At 42.1% G+C, this 19,311-nt stretch overlaps 1 protein-coding gene across 1 annotated transcript in view; it reads left to right on the top strand.

The window, feature by feature from the left end:
- The first annotated feature begins 4,604 nt into the window (after positions 1–4,604).
- The window catches only part of LOC8026823 (ryanodine receptor), a 561,398-nt gene continuing 546,691 nt past the window's right edge, over positions 4,605–19,311 (top strand). Inside the window, exon 1 of the mRNA XM_040217827.3 lies at positions 4,605–4,946. Coding sequence (XP_040073761.2) covers positions 4,893–4,946 — 54 coding nt within the window. The 5' untranslated portion in view covers positions 4,605–4,892. The remainder of the gene's footprint in view (positions 4,947–19,311) is intronic.

Raw genomic sequence — 19,311 nt, 5'->3', positions numbered from 1 at the left:
AAAGTTTATCAATCATATAAAAAAAACTGCATTTTTGTAAATTGTTTTAATTGGGCTGGCCTAACTTGAAATTGCCGCCAATACTGCAATTGTAACATGACTTTCAAAACGAGTATCTAGGAAGTTAATTAACAAATTTAGTTAATTGGCCTACTTACCCTAACGATTATCTCATAACTTAATGTCCGCCGAGCCTGCTACACACATGGTGAAAACGGCACTTATGGTTTTCTCAGCACATTTATTAAAAAGGAGTCTGTTTAAATTAAAATCAAGCACCCCGAATATTATTAGACATACTTACATTTCGACGTATATCTTTGTATGTATTTGTCTGTATATATGTCTACATTTGTATATATTTACCTTCCAACTTTTCTACAATAACGCCCCCTGGGCGACACAGGTCAAATGAAATAAAGAAGTAGGAAGTGATACGGACTTGGCTGAATCCAGGATGACGATGTTCACATATTGAGCCAGCAGATGCCAGTCGTACCGGCGTTGGCTAAGATAATCAAATATTTCGTAAGAATATGCGTAGGGTGGGTAGAGCGAAGCAGCAGCGCAGCATGAAGAGGACACAGCACGGAGACGGACAAAAGAAACAATGCGAGCTGACTTACAACTCCGGTATGTACGTCTTCTATTCGATCCTAACTGAATACACTTTTGGTAGCTTGCCACATGCTTGGAATTCATGTGTCACTGCCGTTCAATATCCTAGTAAATTTTCAGATATATTTATATTCGGAAATAAGCAATCTTCCAAATAGTAAGACGGAGAGTATCATTTTCTATTAGGACTCATTGTGCACTTTTCCCCAAACGTGCCTATTATTCTTGGTTACATTAATGTATTATGCATAAGTTTCAGATGACAGCTAGCAAGTGATTTCATAAAAAACAAAACTTTAAATTAGGGGGAAAAAAAAAGAACAACACAACACCGTCTCGAAGAACAACATACCTCGCTTGAAACAACGTCTATATTTGAGACTGTGTTGTGTTGTCCCCCCCTTTTTTTTTTTCTTAGTAGCGAGGTTTTTTTCCCCACTATGATCATTTTCCAGGTCGCCTGCACTGTAACTTTTATTTTGGGTGACTTCGTTCACTTATATTAATATGACAAGCGATTCTAAAGATTATAGAATATTTTCCAAAGCATACAGTTCTCGGTATTTCTTTCTAACAACTTGGAGTACATACTGGTGCATAAAGGTTGGATAATAATGAAGAGAAGTGATAACGCGAGAAACCGTGACCCGCAACAGTTTTCTTGTTCAACTTGATACTTTCAGTTGAGATGCCAATGGGGCAAGGACACACTCGCGTACTTGCCGCAGTAAACAGGCACCGATATTAGAATGGAAGTCTCAGTATGTTATTAATGAAACAGCATTAACTGTCTCATGGAGTGAGCTGACGTCACAGTTTGAAGCGCCGAAACGGCTCCTGGTTTCCGCGATCGCCTTCTGTTCCATTGGCTGGCGCGCGTCGACGGGACTCCCATTGGCCGCTGCGCCATGGCCTCCGAGATCTCGAAGCGCGCGCGTGCTAGTACGCATTAGACGACAAAGGGAGCGGACGAGCGGCTTGCATGCTTTCGCATTCACAACTCATAAGGAATGCTTAGGTGTACCTAAAGTTCTTTTTTTTTTTTCAGGCTGTTGTTATTTTTTGTCTTGCCTCACCTAGTATAATTTCTGAAAAAGTGTAATTGTAACAAGTTTGCGTTTGCTTGAATTCTGCATTTATTAGAAACAACGTTTGTTCGTCTTTCGTATAAAATTGATAAAATTGAGGTCAGTGAAGCGAGAATCTGTTTTTAATTTCCAAGCAAGTTGTTAGATCATAAGATATTTATTCAGGCAGAAATCAAAAAGTGAGAAAAAACCAGTTAAAGGTGCCCCTTGGTAAATAAGCTTCACTGGTTTTTATTTGTTTATTATTGTTTCAGCGATGATAGAAAAATTACAGAAACTTGTCAAACACCATGATGGGCGATTTTTCCGCTTTCTGATTGGTTCCATCGGCTGGTAGCGTTGACTGCGTCTAGACTACGCGGAGAGCAAACCGTCTGCTTCTTGGCCGAGAGTTCCAGTGATGTCAGAAGGACGACAAGCTCTGGTTGGCTTTGATTGAAAGGATAGTGTGTAAACCCCAATCTAGAAGACCTCAGGTCAACCCCCTATTTTTCTCAATCTGCAAATTAGAGCTCGGCGTCCTTCTGACATCATCGCAACCCCCTTGCAAGAAGCAGACGAACTTGCGCTCCGAATGGTTAGCAATGAAGTATAGTTAGCGACGAAGTATAGTTAGCGATTAAAATGTATCCCAGCAATTAGCATTAACTGGCTTATTCTTCTTTAAGGCAACATAATGATACTCTCTCAAAACGAGTGGTAAAGTCCGGTCTCGTATCTTTTAAGTCCGAGAATAAGGATGATTGTTCGATCAGTAATGTGTCTAACCGTCGAGATTAAATTTCCTTTCCGGAAACCTTTTAACAGCACGAAATCAGTTTTTTTCCGATTTTAAAACGCCATTTCACGTTTTCTTGAGCAATGTACGACCTTTACATGTTTCCTGTGGCACAAACATTTTCGCTGTTGGAATGTGTGGAGCATATTAATGCCCATCTGCCGTCTGCGCACCTAATGAAGAAAAATAATGTGGCGCACGGAGATGTATGGCAGTTTTAGCATAGCCTTACCGCTGTATCGGGTGCATCGGGCGCATCGCCTCGCGTGGCAATGCACTAAACACGCCAAATGTGATCGGCGCTCTAGCGGTATCCTATAACGACCGCCTACGTTCTTTAAACTGCGTTCTTGTTCTGCACGCCATGTTGTCGCCTGTTTTTTTATCAGCGTGATACAACCGCAGGCTACCGTGGGCACATCGACGCTCGTTGCGCGCTCTGGGGAGCATGCTTGGAAGGTGCAGCCTTCCGGTAGCAATGCCGCTTCGTGCAGAAACATACGCGGCCCGCAAGTTCGTCTGCTTCTATTGCAAGGGTTGTGGTGACGTCAGAAAGCCGAGGTCTGATTGGTTCTGAATGAAGGATAGTAGGTATACCTCCAGGCAGCTTGCTTTGGGGTCTAACCACTATCCTTCTGTCAGAGCCAATCAGAGCTCGGCGTCTTTCTGACGTCACCGCAACTCCTGCAAAAGAAACAGACGACTTGCTCTCCAAACACGAAGAGAAACCGAAGGAGAGGCGAAAATGAGACGTGACCTCAGAGCGCCGACTCTGATTGACCTTCGTCTGAAACCACTGTCTCACTGAGACAGAGCAGCATGCCTCTGGGTCTACCCACTATCCCGACGTCAACGCATGCTTTCATCTGCTCTCCCGGCTCCATATAGAAAGCAGAAAGGTAAGCCACCGTAAAACAGAGATACTCATAAGGTCGGATCAGTACTGCTGTTCGACTGCCAAGCTGGGCTTGTTAAGGGACATTCTTCAGCAGTCTGTACACGAATGCAACCTGATGCAACATGCAACCTGGTGCAAGTTTAGCACGAGGGGGGACTGAGGGCAAGATGTCTCAGTTAAGAGCTTGAGCTTTCATTCAGCTAGGATATCACGGCGTTAACAACGTTGGCTACTTGAATCCTTGCCATGTTCGAACAATTGTTCGTGCACCACGCTCTAAGAGTTATGCACAGAAAACCAAAGAACGAGTTGCAAAACGAATTGACGGCACAGAATGCAGAGAGTAAATGTGCTGCATGTAAGTTTAGACAGCTGTAAGTTAGCCAGCCACAACGTGAGTCTGGTATCTACAATCTAGATGAGAAATTTAGCCAACATTACCACGGCTGCCTGGGGTTGTGAAGGTGCGTCACGCAGTGGTGATAAAGTATCCCACGCCGGTAGGACGCCCATCAATACTGGAACGGACAGGGGCTGGGATTGAACCCACGATTTCTGGGTTCTGGTTCACGAAGGAAGAATAAAACACTGAAATCGACGAAGGACAGATGTTCACAGCTTTTCAACGAGCAACGACACGTTTATATGATGTCCACTGCACCACAAACACCACTTTGGTCACAAAAGAACCGAAGGAAAACAAAAATACTAGAAAAAAAGGTACCAGAAAACGACAAAGATAAAGATAGCTGAACTTAAAAAAAATATAAGAAATTAATTTTCTACATTTTCGTTCAAACAACTCTGTGTCTGTTTGAGTTTTTTTATTTTTCATGTATGAACTACAGTTTCTCCAACGCCCTCTGTTACGTGTACCCTGGGCTCTGGAGCACGAGATTTCGCTACACGTCTACCGATCTCCAGTGCCTTCACAGACTCGGTCACGTATCCCCGGCACGGCATGTACTGATAGCATAAATATGGCACGACTAAGAAGGAAGATACGCGCAATAGACAACGAGACACACGTGGTCCAACGTCGGCGCTACAGGGAGGGCAGCTGCGTTCAGCTGCCGCTGAACGCAGAACCCCGTGCTCGTCTTCGAGTAGGTCGTCCCGGGCCGACGAAGTCCCGTGGGGTGTCTCTCCTCTCTTCCGCGGCGCCCCTCGGCTGAGCCGAACGCAACTCGCCGCGGAACCTCGGGGCGTCGAGGCGCCATCTAGGGCAGCCAGCGGTCGCTCGTTCTTCGCCGACTCCTCCTAGTTGCTCTTCTCTTGCCGCCGCGTGCCCGCAGCCGCCTGCCCGAAGAAAACAACGAAAAACAAGAGCGGATACCTGTGCCCCAACATCGACACCTGTAGGCCATACCGAGCGTGCTTGCAGGCCACGTGCGACGCCCGATGCCGTGAGCGACGGCCCCCGTACCCGGCGTCGAGTTCTGTGCCACGGTGTGAGGTTGTGAGCCGGTGTCGGGCTCCCAGGCCCTAGGCCTAACGAGCCTCTGCGGAGATGGGGGACGCCGAAGGCTCGTCCGAGCAGGATGACATCTCCTTCCTGCGAACGGTGAGTCACCCTTTGGGAAGGAACCCGCAAAAAATGAAAAGGAGGAACCTCTTATGCTGTTCCTGGCGCATTACTCGACTGCCGCGCTGCTCGCAGAAGGCATCTTTTATTTTTAGACAGCCATAAAGGCAAATAAAGCTCTCTTACGTAGCCATCGTAACAGATCTTTTCCCGCTTATTCTGAGGGATTTCTCTGCGCTGACACGCGAAGCTGGCAGCGCGAGTACGAACACTTGGATGCGGCAAGCGGCGACCCACAAGTATGAAAGTGGTGGTCATTCACCTCAACTCAGAGAGCGCATTTTGTGCACTACTTCTTAAACCACTCGAATCGCATTTGGACCGTATCTAACAAGGAGTAGAAATATTAACACACACAATAGCCCTTGGTAGAATCCGAATACATATATTTATTATTTGCTCCGCTTAACATCACTTTAGGCAAGCCAGCATACAGAATTTTTTCTGATTGTTTGCACACCAATTTTCAGTCTATCTGATAAAAAGATACATGAACTAATATTGAGTTTATGCTGCGTATCTGAGGCAGGCAAATTATCGATAAGTGGGATCGTGAATCCTATGAAAAGACATTAAAGATGATGCAATCAGTATCAGAAAAAGAAAAACTGGGTGACCTTGAAACCGTATAATTTTTGGTAAGGGCTGGGTACCGACTGAAGGCCAGTCCTTGATATTCCACGCCACCTGTTCCCGTTATACATCGTAGTGTTATTGTTAATCTTGGGTGAATAAAACGAAAGAGTACCTAACCGTAAACTATCAGAAACTGCAAATATTACGTTAAAAACGTAGTGAGGTTCAGGTATAATTATAAAAAATTATAGATCCCTAACGAATATTACAATGCAATATAAGACATTAAAACTACTCAAACCAAACAAACAAAACGATGCAAGTCCAGGCAGACGTTGCAAAAAGATCAGAATAAATTTAGAACAGCACAGCGTTATTGAATAATCGGTGAATACATTAAACACGTGAAAAACTGAAGTTGTATAGTTCATTGAAGCTTGTTATATTTGGTATATTCCAGGGTTAGCTTTTTCTAAATTTAAGTAGCGTCTTAGTTATATATTTAACCGCGTTTTGAGCGCATTTCTTAAACTTTTTCTACAATTATCAACCTGCTCTGCAACATTATTTTTAATGTTAGTCAAAGTTTACATTATTTTTAATGTTAGCCAGAGTTTAATGTTAGTCAGAGTTTATAGAACTGTCTTAGTCACAGTTTGAATGGGTTGGATTGGTTTCTGGGAGCTCTTATACCTTTATTTTTAAGGGCCTTAATTGCTGTGAAATAGGCGTTTTTCGATATATGGTCATATTGAGAAATTTTTAATATTTCTTTGTAGCTCTTGAAGTTTTGTCTTTTATTTGCACGATTGTCTTTTCAAAGGTGTTTATTGCTTATCAGGGGTTGTCATAGTACCTCTGCTTTTACGCACTTGTGCGCTCACCTCAGGTAGTACTTTGGATATCAGTGCCCCTTTTTATTGGCTTGAGTTAATACCCGTTTCTCTACTAAAACAAGGTATACTTCGTAAGAATTAGCACCAAGAATATTTTTGTTACCTTTAACATCTGATAACTTTTTTGGCATGATTAGAAATATTTGTTTTGCCTAATTCTTGTGAAGATCACATGGTTTTGTAATATTTTTAGCTCTTTCCTTGCCTCGTGATATTTGTGAGATTTTGATTTACGCTCACTTGTATACAATGAAACAAGCATGTTATGAATAAAATTATAGCAGCCGTGTTGCAGTCATTGCGCTTGACGATTTTATAAAACTTTTTTGTACAACTTCTTAGGTCAGACTACTTTTAGGAGCTTAAAAGTATTATATATACGATAGTTTTAGTTCCTACAATCAACCGGTGGCTTAGTTTTATAACTTGTGCATGTGAACATAAAGAGAAAGGTAGCACAAATCGTGCGTCGGCGGCGGAATAAAAAACTGCGAACCAGCGCGTTGCCGCTGCTTTCGTACGCGCACTCCGTTCGGGAACGCTCCAAACCAGAACCCACGATGACAGCGGACGATGGCCTGGAATTTTGAGAGTACATATTAAAGAAAGTAAGAACGGGGCTAAGCGGGGTTTGAACCCCTTCCTTCGCGTGGCAGCCGTGCGTGTTGCCGAATCCGCCACGCATGCTTGAATAATAATGTGACGCATCTTTTAGTACTGCTGCGATAGACGTTGCCATTGTTTAACCCTACAGAGTGGCGAAACAGAAGGACAGGGCAACATTAATCTCCAATCTTCAACACAAATATGCAAATATATATGCAAACACATAAAATTATTATTATTATATATCTATATCTATCTATATCTTATCGGAAATTTGTCTTTTCCTGTACGTTTGTTTCTCCACTCTCCGGGGTTGAAACTATGAGTTCTTAACCGGCGAAGTTAATGCAAGGGTGAAGATGACATCACTCTTGCATTAATTTCAGTGGGCGTTCTTACGATAGTTTGCGTACATTAAAATACACATCTGTGCAGGTAATAAAAATACCTACCCTTCAGCCTCCCCGAAAATTCACTTGTTACATACAACTCGACGTTTCGATAAAACACATCAAAAGACGAGGTCGTTTAACAATGGGCCTGCAAATAAATACATTGCGGTTATGCTGCCCGAAACGTATTCGCAGGATTAATATTGTATGCAAAATTTAATATGTGCATTTTAAGTGTTATTTACAATTAGAGGCAAAATTTATATTTGCGTTTTATGCTATTAAAACCTGTGTTATTTATAATTAGAACCTATTTAAATGGTCGTATAGTTGTCGATAGTACTATCTTAATTTCGTTAGGATAATTAAATACAATTAAATTCCAGTTGTATCACTTTCCGATTTTTTTAAAAGAAAATTCTAGTAGCAATTTATCTTAGGATGTATCATGGTCACTTTCAACTTTTCCTTGTGTTCTTGCTAGTCTTTCGATAGTTTATGCTAATGTGTCTCACAGTTGGTTTAAATTACATAACTATTGAAAGATTTTATCATTTTCATTATGCTACCATAGTTCCTTGAAATAACCTACACTATTTTACGGGAACCTATATTTCGTACGAATGAACAAACTGGAGAGTAACGTTAAAATATATACTAAAACAGAGGCTTTTGACAGTTAAAATGATTGCGTCGCCAGAATCCGGCAGACAATTAAGTTTTATAGTAAAACATTTTTTTTCGTTCGGTCGACCGAGGTCGGAAAGCTAATTTGGGTATTCTTAGCCTTAAAATCGCCTAATAAAAACAGAATCGTTGCTCAGGGGTGAAGTACCTAAAGAAGATTTGGAGGATAAACTAAGGAAAAAATGTTAGACCGTTGTACAAATTTATCTGCGAATCGACCAGTCATACTGTACTTCCAGGATTAGTCGGAAAAACAAGCCAAAATGCATAACGCGAGAAAGCTAAAATGAACAAGCATTTTTATCCAAAATTACTAGTGAGTTGTGGCGTTAAAGGGGTACTCAACAGATTTTTTCATTGTCTCCGATTTGCTTGAAATTTTGCTAAACTAACCAACAAACATCGCTAAAATAGTACCCCAAATACTAGGATAAATATTGTTTTTTCGCGAAGTTATTGAATTTACAGTTTTGGTCCTCACCATGTTTTTCAAACTGAAAGTCTCTACTGGCAACAACAAAAAAGTGACGTCAGTGGAAAGCAGGGGTTCACTCTTTGGACTGTAGAAGTTGTTCCCAACTGATTCAAAGCAGTTTCATGGTGTCAAATTAATGATTTCGAAGCTCTCTCTAGTACCCGCGCTCCAGCAGGGAACAAATGATTGTCATATTATTTTTTAAACTGCTTGTTCGACTGGCAAGCCTGCCTATACGCGCACTGAAAAGTGCGCGTATATTTGAATGTTGGTTTTTGCATTATTTTCCGGAAAGGCTGAAGGCCGGGGAGTCAGAAAATATAGTTAGTTGAGGTAGCTGAAAAAATCTGTGGAATACCCCTTTAACAAAACAAAAACTACTTGGGAAAAGTGCAGAACCCGATGAAACAAAAAGACGGGAAAAGTTTCCCTGCTAAGCGAAAAATTCATATCGATAACGTATACATACTACGTGTGAGATGACGCTTGTAATGGACAAAATCCTGTGTAGCCGACGAGTACGGTTACAGTACACAATCAAAAGTAGCGCTAAAGACGAGGACAAGTGGAAGAGACAGACGCGGACAGGCGCTGACTCACAACTGATATTTAGGGAAGAATCAAAGGAAGATAAAGTAGAAGTGCAAGGACATATACGAAATGAGAAAGACTAAGCAAGACGAAAGAAAGCGTCAAGCATTTTGACTTCAAAGTTAAGAAATAAGATTAAAAAAAAACAGGGTTATACATTAGCAACCTTTAATTCTGTAATGCATAACCACCTATCCCGTCACATGATCATAATACGGTTCCAGCTTCCGATGCACAAGTTGCGCGTATCTGGTTTGACTGCCAGAAACTGCCGAAAGTCCAGAAATTTTGCTTCTTTGATGTGATCCTCATCTTGTTGTTCAAATGGAAACTTGACTACACGACAAGATCCTTGACGATGAAGGCTTTCCTTTTTATGATCAGTTTTAGAGGCAAGATCGTGGTGCACGTGGTGGTGGGGTAGCAGTCCCTGCATAGCCTGTACCTTAGCTAGATCAAATTGATGAGCCTAAAAGCTTTTTTAAATCTATAATCTACCTGGCTTCGGCTGCAAACGGTTGGCGTATGGACGCTGTGATTCTAGTCATGCTATCTTAGCTTGTGATGCTAGCCTTGAACATTTATAAAATTGTTCGTAATAACACCAGCAAAAACGTTCTTTTGAATTTTTTTTATTGGTCAAAGAGTTTCCAATGCTGTACCTGGTATCTGAGATCATCGTCTGTTGTCCTTTTTATGGACTACCAGTCAGTCACGTTGGAAACGTGAAAAGACTTCTTGTTACAAATATGAAAGGTTTTGATTGCGCAAATGACGCAGCGATAATTGATTACTTAAAGGTTGAATATAATAAAAGTTCTGATAAACATGTTCACAGTTTGTGGCTGCAAAAGTATGTAGAATATTTCATAAAATGCTTTGTGAGAAGTAATCGCCGAAATCCTTGGGCCAGCCATGAAATAATGCAAATATAACTTAAGCTGAAGCGACGTAGAATACGACATTACATCACAACACAGGGATTCGATAAACTAAAGCAAGAGTTAATAATGAAAGTCAGTACAGCAAAAACTCACTATTTAATATCCCACATCCCGATTTAATTGAAAGTGACCCCGAAACATTTCGGCGCTACCATGGCCAAAGAATGTCGTAAAAAATATCGTGGACGATAATTTGGTAACCGAGTACAAAGCAATAGCTTATGCTTTATTCAATACTTTTAAAGTGTATTTAGCACTGATAGGGCCAACTTAACGAGTAATTCACCTATCTATATAAGCGGAGTTTCAGACAATGCAGAAGATAGAGTTTTGCTGCTGTTGCGCAGACTGCACAGTAAAAAGAGACCTGGTCCAGATGATCTTCCTTACGTTCTTTTTAAACACTACGAATTACTTTGAACTGCATTTTTTAAGAAGTTTTTTCAAGTTTCTTTACTTACGAGTGAGGTGCAAGATGACTGGAACAGGGCTCACATCACACCGATCCATAACAACGGAGATAAAGTAATAATACCAAATGATTAGCCAGTATCAATTACTAGTAACAGTGGCAAGTTACTGGAAGATGTTGTGGCATGCTACACTGGAAAGTTTTAACTAAAAAAAAAGAGATTTTATTGCCACATCAGCATGGGTCAAAGAAAAGGAATGTCAACAATCACGTAATTCGTACCAACAGTTGATAAAATGTTTTGGCAGCTTGATCAGCCAGGACAACTAAATGTAGAAGGAGAGAGGAAATAAATGAAGCTAGTAGCGAGGTTGGAAGCTTATCCACTATTTGAATTTATTTTCCCTGATGAACTTTCATGAATAGATGTATTTTTTTATTTTTTTTAAAATCTTATTGCAAGGTTTCTTACAGAAAACTGCTTTATAAGCTTGGGTGTCTAGGGAGTTTTCTTATATTGTTCATTGTCTAGGTACGGACTTACAGCGTAGAACACAGTTCGTTGATGTTAAGGATTCTTTCTTTTTTAATTCTTATTGCTTTAAAAAAAATCAATAGTCCTAGCACACTCTCAGGCGAGTGTGCTGGGGCTATTTCTGTTATAATTTACATAAATGATTTATTTAATGTAGTTTTCCAATATATGTCACCAATACCTTTTCCAGATGATTGTGCTGTTCTTAAGGAAAACATGGCTGCTGAGCGCCATGCGAGGCTCCCAACAACGTTCGTCGAAATTAAAGAAGGGTGTAACAATTAGGATATTGATTTGAATAGTGATAACAGTGTGATCTTTGGAGTAACATGAAAGAAACATATAAGCTCATATTCAGTGTGCCTCCACAATTTGCAATATTGCTGAAGTTAATAAATATAAGCCTCTCTATGTTACCCTTATTAATATTGGAATCTGTTTACAACATATATTTTAGATACTTGTTCCTCTGCATTGACAAAGTTGTGTTTTCTAAAGACAAAACACAATGCTTCTGGCATAAAACACTTCATTTGGGTCTAAATATGAGTAGATATCGCCATATAGGACCCATATATTTAAAGACACCCACCTACCTAAATTTATTCAAAGGCCGTCGATTCATCTTCGTAAACGTGAAAGACTAAACTCATCAACAAAGCTTATAGCAGACTAGCTTCCATCTCTACAGTTACTAAGACAAGTAAGCCGCATAATATTTCTTTAATAACATATTGTCACAGAACACAAACGTAATTGCACCCACAGTTCTTAACCGTTATGCTCAAGCAGAACATGTCACACCAGCGGAAATTTATTACATAAATGATTTACGTACGTAATAGAACGTTTAAAAAAAATAATGTTTGAGCATTTTTTTTTTTTTTTATTCTTGTGTCACATCTGAATGGAAGACTCTTCATTCTTTGGGTAGAAAAAAAAAAGCCTACAGCGCCTTGAACAGTATTGTAGGGGCGCAATGCATTATAAAAATAAATCAGCATTCTCAAGGCGCACCACCTCCGCTGTCAAAGAATTCCACAATGATATGGCACGCACAAAATATGAGTAGCTAGTTTTTGTGTATACCATTAGTACCAATTTTTAATGATATAATTTCAAACAAGCCATGTGACATCATTGTACTCATTAGCATTGCCTTTGTGTAGTATTATCTTCTTTTATAATTATAGTCGTGTTGCTTATTGCAGCGCATATCTATCTATAATTCTTGATTTTTTAAAAACATTGCCGAACTGTTTGGGCCAGAAATCTGGCCTGTAATACTGTGGACTAAAATAAATACTTTTGCACTGCTTGGTGCTCATTTTCTCGCACTGTTTTTCATCGATCGTGATGTAACTAGTATGCGGGTACACCGCTGCGGTCATCTTATTTTACGTAATTTGTATTTAATATATTTACTTGTTTGGAATGCAAAAGTCGAAGAAACATCTGTGACCGGGCTTCACTGAGCGAATTGAATGGTACATTTGCCCCGGGTCCTCGCGTTAGTTTAGCATTTTCTTTGAAATTTTCAAACAGAGCTTAGTTTTACGCTTTATAAAACTGAGGATTATAATAATATTAAATAGGTTGCTTGCCAGTAAGGTTCTTTTTGTCCTCGTGTTTCTTCGCTTCGGGTGATTTTAACGTCACTTGAATTTTACTATCGTATATATTCACCACCTGACGACCACATTAGATGTGTTAAATACCTTGTCAATTCTTTCTTTATTGCTCACTATGCCTACAAACGACCCAGTACGCCAGTGCACGAACGTTTGTTAAAAAAAAAAGATTATTTCACAATACAATTTTTCGAAAAATATATATTTTGTAGGTGAAGATCAGGAAGTTACTATCAGAATTGTTCGTTGAAGTGCTAAAGTTATTTATTGAGGCGCAGGACTTTGTTTTATAGATATTTCTATAACTGTTAGGAAATATAACTACCTAAACTTCAGGTCTTTTGACTATTATTTAGCCTGTCCCCGTTTCGATATTTAATTAAATAATAACACGAGTAAAAAGAAGGTGCGCAAATATTTAAATGCCGCTTTCGCTGGTGAGATTTTGTTTTAGTTACTTTGTCCCTGGCGCATTCCAATTGGTAGCGCGTTCTCCTTGCACCCTATGAATCAGAGACTGTTTCCGGGCAGTGCTCGCCATTTTTTAACTTTGTTGGCTATTCTGCAATCTGCCAGCCTGTCCGTGATACTTTAGCGCTTGCCGACGTGGAATAACTTTTGTGGGGATATGAAACCAAACTTAGTGGACACAGGCAATCAATCAGTCGTCTGCAATACCTCGTTTCACGATACTTTGACCAAGAGCTTTGTCTACGGCCCTCTCAAGCAAATCAGAACGGTGTAGTGAAGCACGTAATAGCTCTCCTCCTTAGGGGTACACATTGAATATATATTATGGCGTTCATCGCTTTAACGTGCTCATTGACTCACGTCATTATCGTGAAGACAGTTTCGAAACCATCAAATTGAGGAACAAACCGAACGTTCCATGGGGGCCCCAATGTTTTCACAATAAAACATATAGTCTTGTTTTGTTGACAATGAATGCAGTTTGCCGTTGACTCCACCTTTGAATACATTGGTTTTATAGTCCCAATTTGCTCGCAATCATCTTTTTACCGAGCCCAGAATTTCAGCTAATATTAGTGTTTTTTTTAGAGCTGTACTTATTCGGGTAGCAGAGCGAACATGATTAAAACGTAAGCACCCAAAGCTTAATATTTCTGCGCGTAAAAAAAAAAAAAAAAAAAAAAAAGGCGTCATTTACTCTGGAGGTGAGAGCGCGTGTTGAAGTGAATCTTCAATAACCTGCAGTCTTTACAAACAAAAAAAGTCAAGGTAAGTCGCCCCTAAAATATTTATAGTGTTTACATGCTTATTTCTACGATAAATTTGGAAAGGGTGTTCTATGGTGTATTTTTTTTAAAGATATGTTCCAAAAAATGAAAGACGTTTACAATTCTCTGTAATGCGAAATTAGAACGTAGCTCTCGAGGATGAGGAGGAGTGGGTACGGGGGGGGGGGGGGTATGCCTCTCTTCTCTTCCTCCCCCCCATTTAGCGAAAATTTTCGCGCTAAATTTAGCGGGGAAACTGTGACGTCCCATAATGCAACGGGCGCGGTTACGCCGACGCCGATTCCGGCGCCGATGACGGCGACGCGCTAAAGTTATGACTCGTGCATCAGGCGCATGGCTAGCGGTGCCAGCATTGAACCTGTTGCACGGGTGCTTTCTATCTATGCAAGCAATTTCGTCGTCTTTGAAGCAAAGCGCTGACCTACGGATTCCAAGCTGGCGTGCTGAAATCTCTACAGTTGAACGCAATCTGACTGAGGCTTATTGCGAAGTATGTTAGACTGAACTAACAAAACAAATCCACGGGACTAATATGGGTGCTGCCATTTCAACATTCCAAGGATCTTTTCTTTATGATGGGGAAACAATAATGACGCCTATGGAGAGGAGAACGTCGAGGAGTGGCAGTCGCCCGAGAGTAGTTTGTTAGTATTGGACGATCTCAAGGTTACCATTGCAATTTTAGGAGGGGGATGATGCCCAAACTTAAGGGTGCTTTTTGCGAGGGCATAATTGATGATTGCGCTTCAAAGACACCAAAAGCGCCTACATAGAGAAAATGTTTCAGTCAATGTCACGTTTAGGTGCCACTGTAAGACACTTCTCGTACTCATTGCTAAAAGCAAATACTTAGAGAGGACACTGGCATCCAGTGACTTGGAATTAGCACGCTACTCATTAATAACCTTGCACTGATTTTTGCTAAAAGCTTTTATAGCGGTCCTAAATCCTGGCATCAACACTAAATAGAAAGTGCATATGGTATAAAGGACCAATGAAGCATTTCTTTTTTGTAGATTTTATTCAACGTTGCTTAAACGTTATCCCTGATCTTCGTGTTGCGTTCGGTTATAGCCCCACGCACCGGAGAAAAACGAGCGGCATTAACCATATAAAAAAATGGTCACAAAAAGCTCTTGGGTTTTATTTTCTGGATTGATACTGACTTATACCGCCAACGTTCATCAGAACCATTTACTTAGTCATTCTGTTGCCTCGATACTGTTATGGCGTCGAGGTAGAGTCGCGGCGCCCAGTCCTGGCCCCTCATTGATAGCGTGGCAAGGCCGCTGGCGTTTGACTACTTGGTGCCGTAGCGACCGGCTCAGTCGTGAACCCGGAAGTCACGTAGTGACAAACGTAACAGACCTTTATTGCATAGCGCAAAGTTCAGAACGGGTGACGGTCCTCGCGAAGAACCGCACTTTTTGTAGCCTCTCGGAGGAGAACGGGAGTGTTCGTCGTGGGTGGCGCCTCCCGAAGAGGGAAGCAATTGGACGCTCCCTGATCTTGCTCAGGCGGTCTCGTTTCCTGAAGCCTAACTGACGCTTGCACAAAGCACTCAGGAACACAATGAAGGCACGTCCGGAGACTGCTAGGTTTCCCCAGTTTCCAAGCGGAAAGCAGTTGTTCTTAAGTCAATCCCGTGGTGCCCTCCGCACCCGCCGGATCTTGCTTGGTGACGGATTACCGCACCCGTCACCCTGACTTCAGCAGCCGGCGAGGTCCAGCAGATGGTAAATCACAACGCGTTGTCTCGAGCAGAGAGCCCACGTAGATTTGATCTAATCCCGCGGTGACTCCCGCACCCGCCGGATGCTGCTATACTCTGTTTCATACTTAGCGTGCAACGCTGTCAAAGCTACTGGCGCGAGCGCGTGGCTTTATCTATGGTTTTGTTTGCGCGAGAACTCGTGCAAATGATCAACGAGATCAAGCCCCACGCTCGCGCCAGTAGCTTTGACAGCGTAGCACGCTGAGTATGAAACAGGGCATAGGTATCGCAGTGCCGGGACTCGCCAGCCGGGCGTCAGAAGCGAAGATGTCAAACAGAGGGCAAATCGTGAGAATCCTACAACGCCTTTTTGGGACAATATTGTAGAGGGGTTTATGTATGTGTTCTACACACATAGACCACATAGATAAAACTCAATAAACAAATATGCATAAAACACATCCCAGAGGCCATGCAGTTAATCTGACAACAAAACGAAACATTAACAAGAAAGTAGGAAGCAATCCAACTCTTTGTAAGAGCAGCGTCTTGGTTTTCAGTAATCAGAAAACGTGCTGTACTTGAGATATTGATAGGGCTGGACGACAGCCGCACAACTTGGACACGTGTACAAAGCCGAATATTTGACGGCGAATTTCTTGTAACTGAATTGAAATTGATTGATGACGCCGTGTTTGTTTTCTCTTCTACTTTCGAGTTTTGTTTTTGCAATAAAACAAATTGAAAAGAAACGGCGTAGTGTTGTTGCAAAAGCTGTTAAAAATGCACATCGCAAATGACATCCACTGCAACTTGCGAAATCTCTAAATTTCTTAGCCATATTGAGGTAAAGATGTAAATAAAGGGGGCGCTTTCTCCCTCTTGTTTTTCACAGTGCTCGGTATTTAACAAAGTGAAGGTACCTGGACTGAACTTTACGTCAATTGCCCCGACAAAGCGCGCGGCGCAGGTTGAGCACGAGTTCTGCGTCACCCGTTTTACTGGGTCTGCCTGTTCAAGAAGTAAGCACTAAGCGACCTTTTTCTCAATTTCGAGGCATGAAGGGCCATGGCGGTAGTTTCGTTACATGCGTTACACCTATCTTCGTCTGAAGCATTAAACGTCATAAAGCTTTATTATTAAACAAATGACACTTTGAACATGCGTTCGTCAGCGGCCCAGTTTGGTTGTTTACTTTGATCATTTTATGCAGATACGATGAGCGAGTTCTCAGTTTGGGTGAATAAATATTGGCACCAGCCGAACACCGCGCTTGGCTACTTCATTCGTAAGCTGCGTCAAAAGCGAAAAAAAAAAGATTTTATGGTGTAATTTTTTTTTGTGGGTGTAGTTTTTAATTTAGCCAGTAGGGGCGTGACGTTTGAATCTGTTCCTGAATGGGACATCGCAAAGGCAGGAAAAAGAAAAAACCCGGTGGAAGGGTAAATTGAGAGGTTAGCGGTCGCGCTAAAAGTTTTTGGGCATTCAAATTGTTTAATTCATGTGGCACCAGCCTCAACCGCTTGAGATTACGAAAGGAGGATTTTGGGGTCATTAATGGCCCTCAAACAAACGCGGAACATGCCGCGCCCTTTCAGTGTCACTAACCATGCGAGTGCGTGTTATGAACATTAAAGGCAGGAGACGGCGACAGAGCACACGAATACTTTTTTTTATCGGTTGACCCTCGTCCTCAGCCCCGTAACTCACACACACACAAAAAAAGCGAGACATCAGAACCCCCATGGAGTCAAAATATAGAAGAGGCAAAACAAGAAGGATTGACACTCGTAATAAAAACGTTGAATACTTCCACCTTTAGGCCGCACTGTGACGTCGCGCTGGTTGTGAGCGAGGTTTTCCTGTATATTGGGCACTATGGGGGACCGGGCCTTAGTCAAGCTGCATTTCTGCAGGTTTTTTTATCCGACCTCCCATTCACCACATGTATCTGCGGTACAAAATAAAATCGTATCGCATCGTATTAAGTATCGGGAAGGAGGCTGCTAAATTTCAGGACATTGACATTATATTTCAAAATCTTATCGCAATTTAATATTTTCATTTAACTCGCCTTTCTAGTATTAATTTAATTATTTTGTTGCCTGAGCATGACTGAATGACGTCATTGTATCTATAAGTACCCTGATATGATTACAATAATATCTATTAACAAGAATTCGAGTTCAACATCTTCAATTCATTTATCACTTGGTTTTCCTTTAACAATGTTTGGTTGATTACGGGGCACACCGCGTGTTGGCGTCACGTGAGCTTTTAGCACTACGTAATCAAAACCCACCTCTGTGGCGCTGCAAATATTACCCGGTTTCTGATCAGAGTGGAATTCCCTAGGGCTTTCTCCGCAATGATCTCCTGTGACGTCGTTGCCGAGATCTCAAGAACGAAGCAAAGCTTATGCGTGTCTCGTGCCTGGCGTCACTCGCACTCGTACGCCGCCGGCTACCATTACCACCGGTGTGCCTAACACCGCACCTCCTGGATAAGTTAGCCTAGGTGTTTTCCTGCGTCACCAAAAAACAGATTAGGCACGAGTTCGGCTGTAACTCGATCAGTGAGACTTCCAGCTGAACGCTGACGCACCACTCGGGCCCACTTTGTGCCTTACCCTGGCATTCTTTGGTGAAGCAGGAGACTTCAGCACCCGAGTTTCCTTCTGTAGGAGCTATTCCAAGCCATGTGCTAAACATTCAGGGAATCTTTTTATAAACCATTCAAACATTCGACTTTAGCGCGCTGCCATTCTTGTCTACTAAAGAGCCCTGAGCACGCGCAGTGGCTCTTGCCTGCGGAATATTAAAATCCACAGATTAAGAGCTGCTTTCCCGGATGATCGACGGAACAGAGTATGCTTCCTTTCGCTGCAAGCCCAAGTGCGTTCAAATCCTAGAAGATCCTGTTACGTTCCGGCGGGGAATCGACGACATGGAGATGCTGGCGCGGCTCTGGTAGCGTTTATCCTTCGAAAGTCGGACAAAGAAGAAGCCCTTGGCTTGTCATCGCGTTCGCTTGAATTGGCAAGAATCGAGGGCGGTTATCTATACACCAACCCATGTTTACCAACTAACCGGAGCGCCTCTAGCGGACGCCACCGGCGCCGCGCATGCACGATAGGGATGGGCAAGGAACTCGCCGTCGCCCATAAACAAACCATTGAAATGCGATGTTGTCGACGTCGGTGTGACGTCGACAACGTCGCATTTGCCCTTTTTTCCGTCGTCGACGTCGACAACATCGCATTTGCCCCCTGCCCTTTTTCGCGTTCGAATTGTTGATTCTACGTCTTCCTTGCGATGTCTGACTACTTGAGTGCCGTCAGGGAAATTATCGAGGCTCGTTACACTGCAAAACTTCGCGCGAATAATGTGACATGTGGCGATTCATTCCGAGTGGACGCCGCAGTATGTACGCTAAAGCCTAATTCGCATGATGAGATTTCGCTCCCAATTTTCAGTCGCGACGTCGCTCGGGCTGCAAAAGCGTGAACCGTAGCTGAGATGGTCGACGTCGATACTGAGAGTCGCAAGCAGAATCGGACCAAGTGAATTAGGCATAACAAGTCGGTGATGGTCACCGGTAACAATGGTTAACATCTCCTTGCATAT

This window comes from Ixodes scapularis, unplaced genomic scaffold (genome assembly GCF_016920785.2).
Source record: "Ixodes scapularis isolate PalLabHiFi unplaced genomic scaffold, ASM1692078v2 PGA_scaffold4__175_contigs__length_147842914, whole genome shotgun sequence".
In the NCBI taxonomy this organism is placed as follows: Eukaryota; Metazoa; Arthropoda; class Arachnida; order Ixodida; family Ixodidae; genus Ixodes; species Ixodes scapularis.
This window is presented reverse-complemented; position numbering and strand designations above follow the sequence as displayed.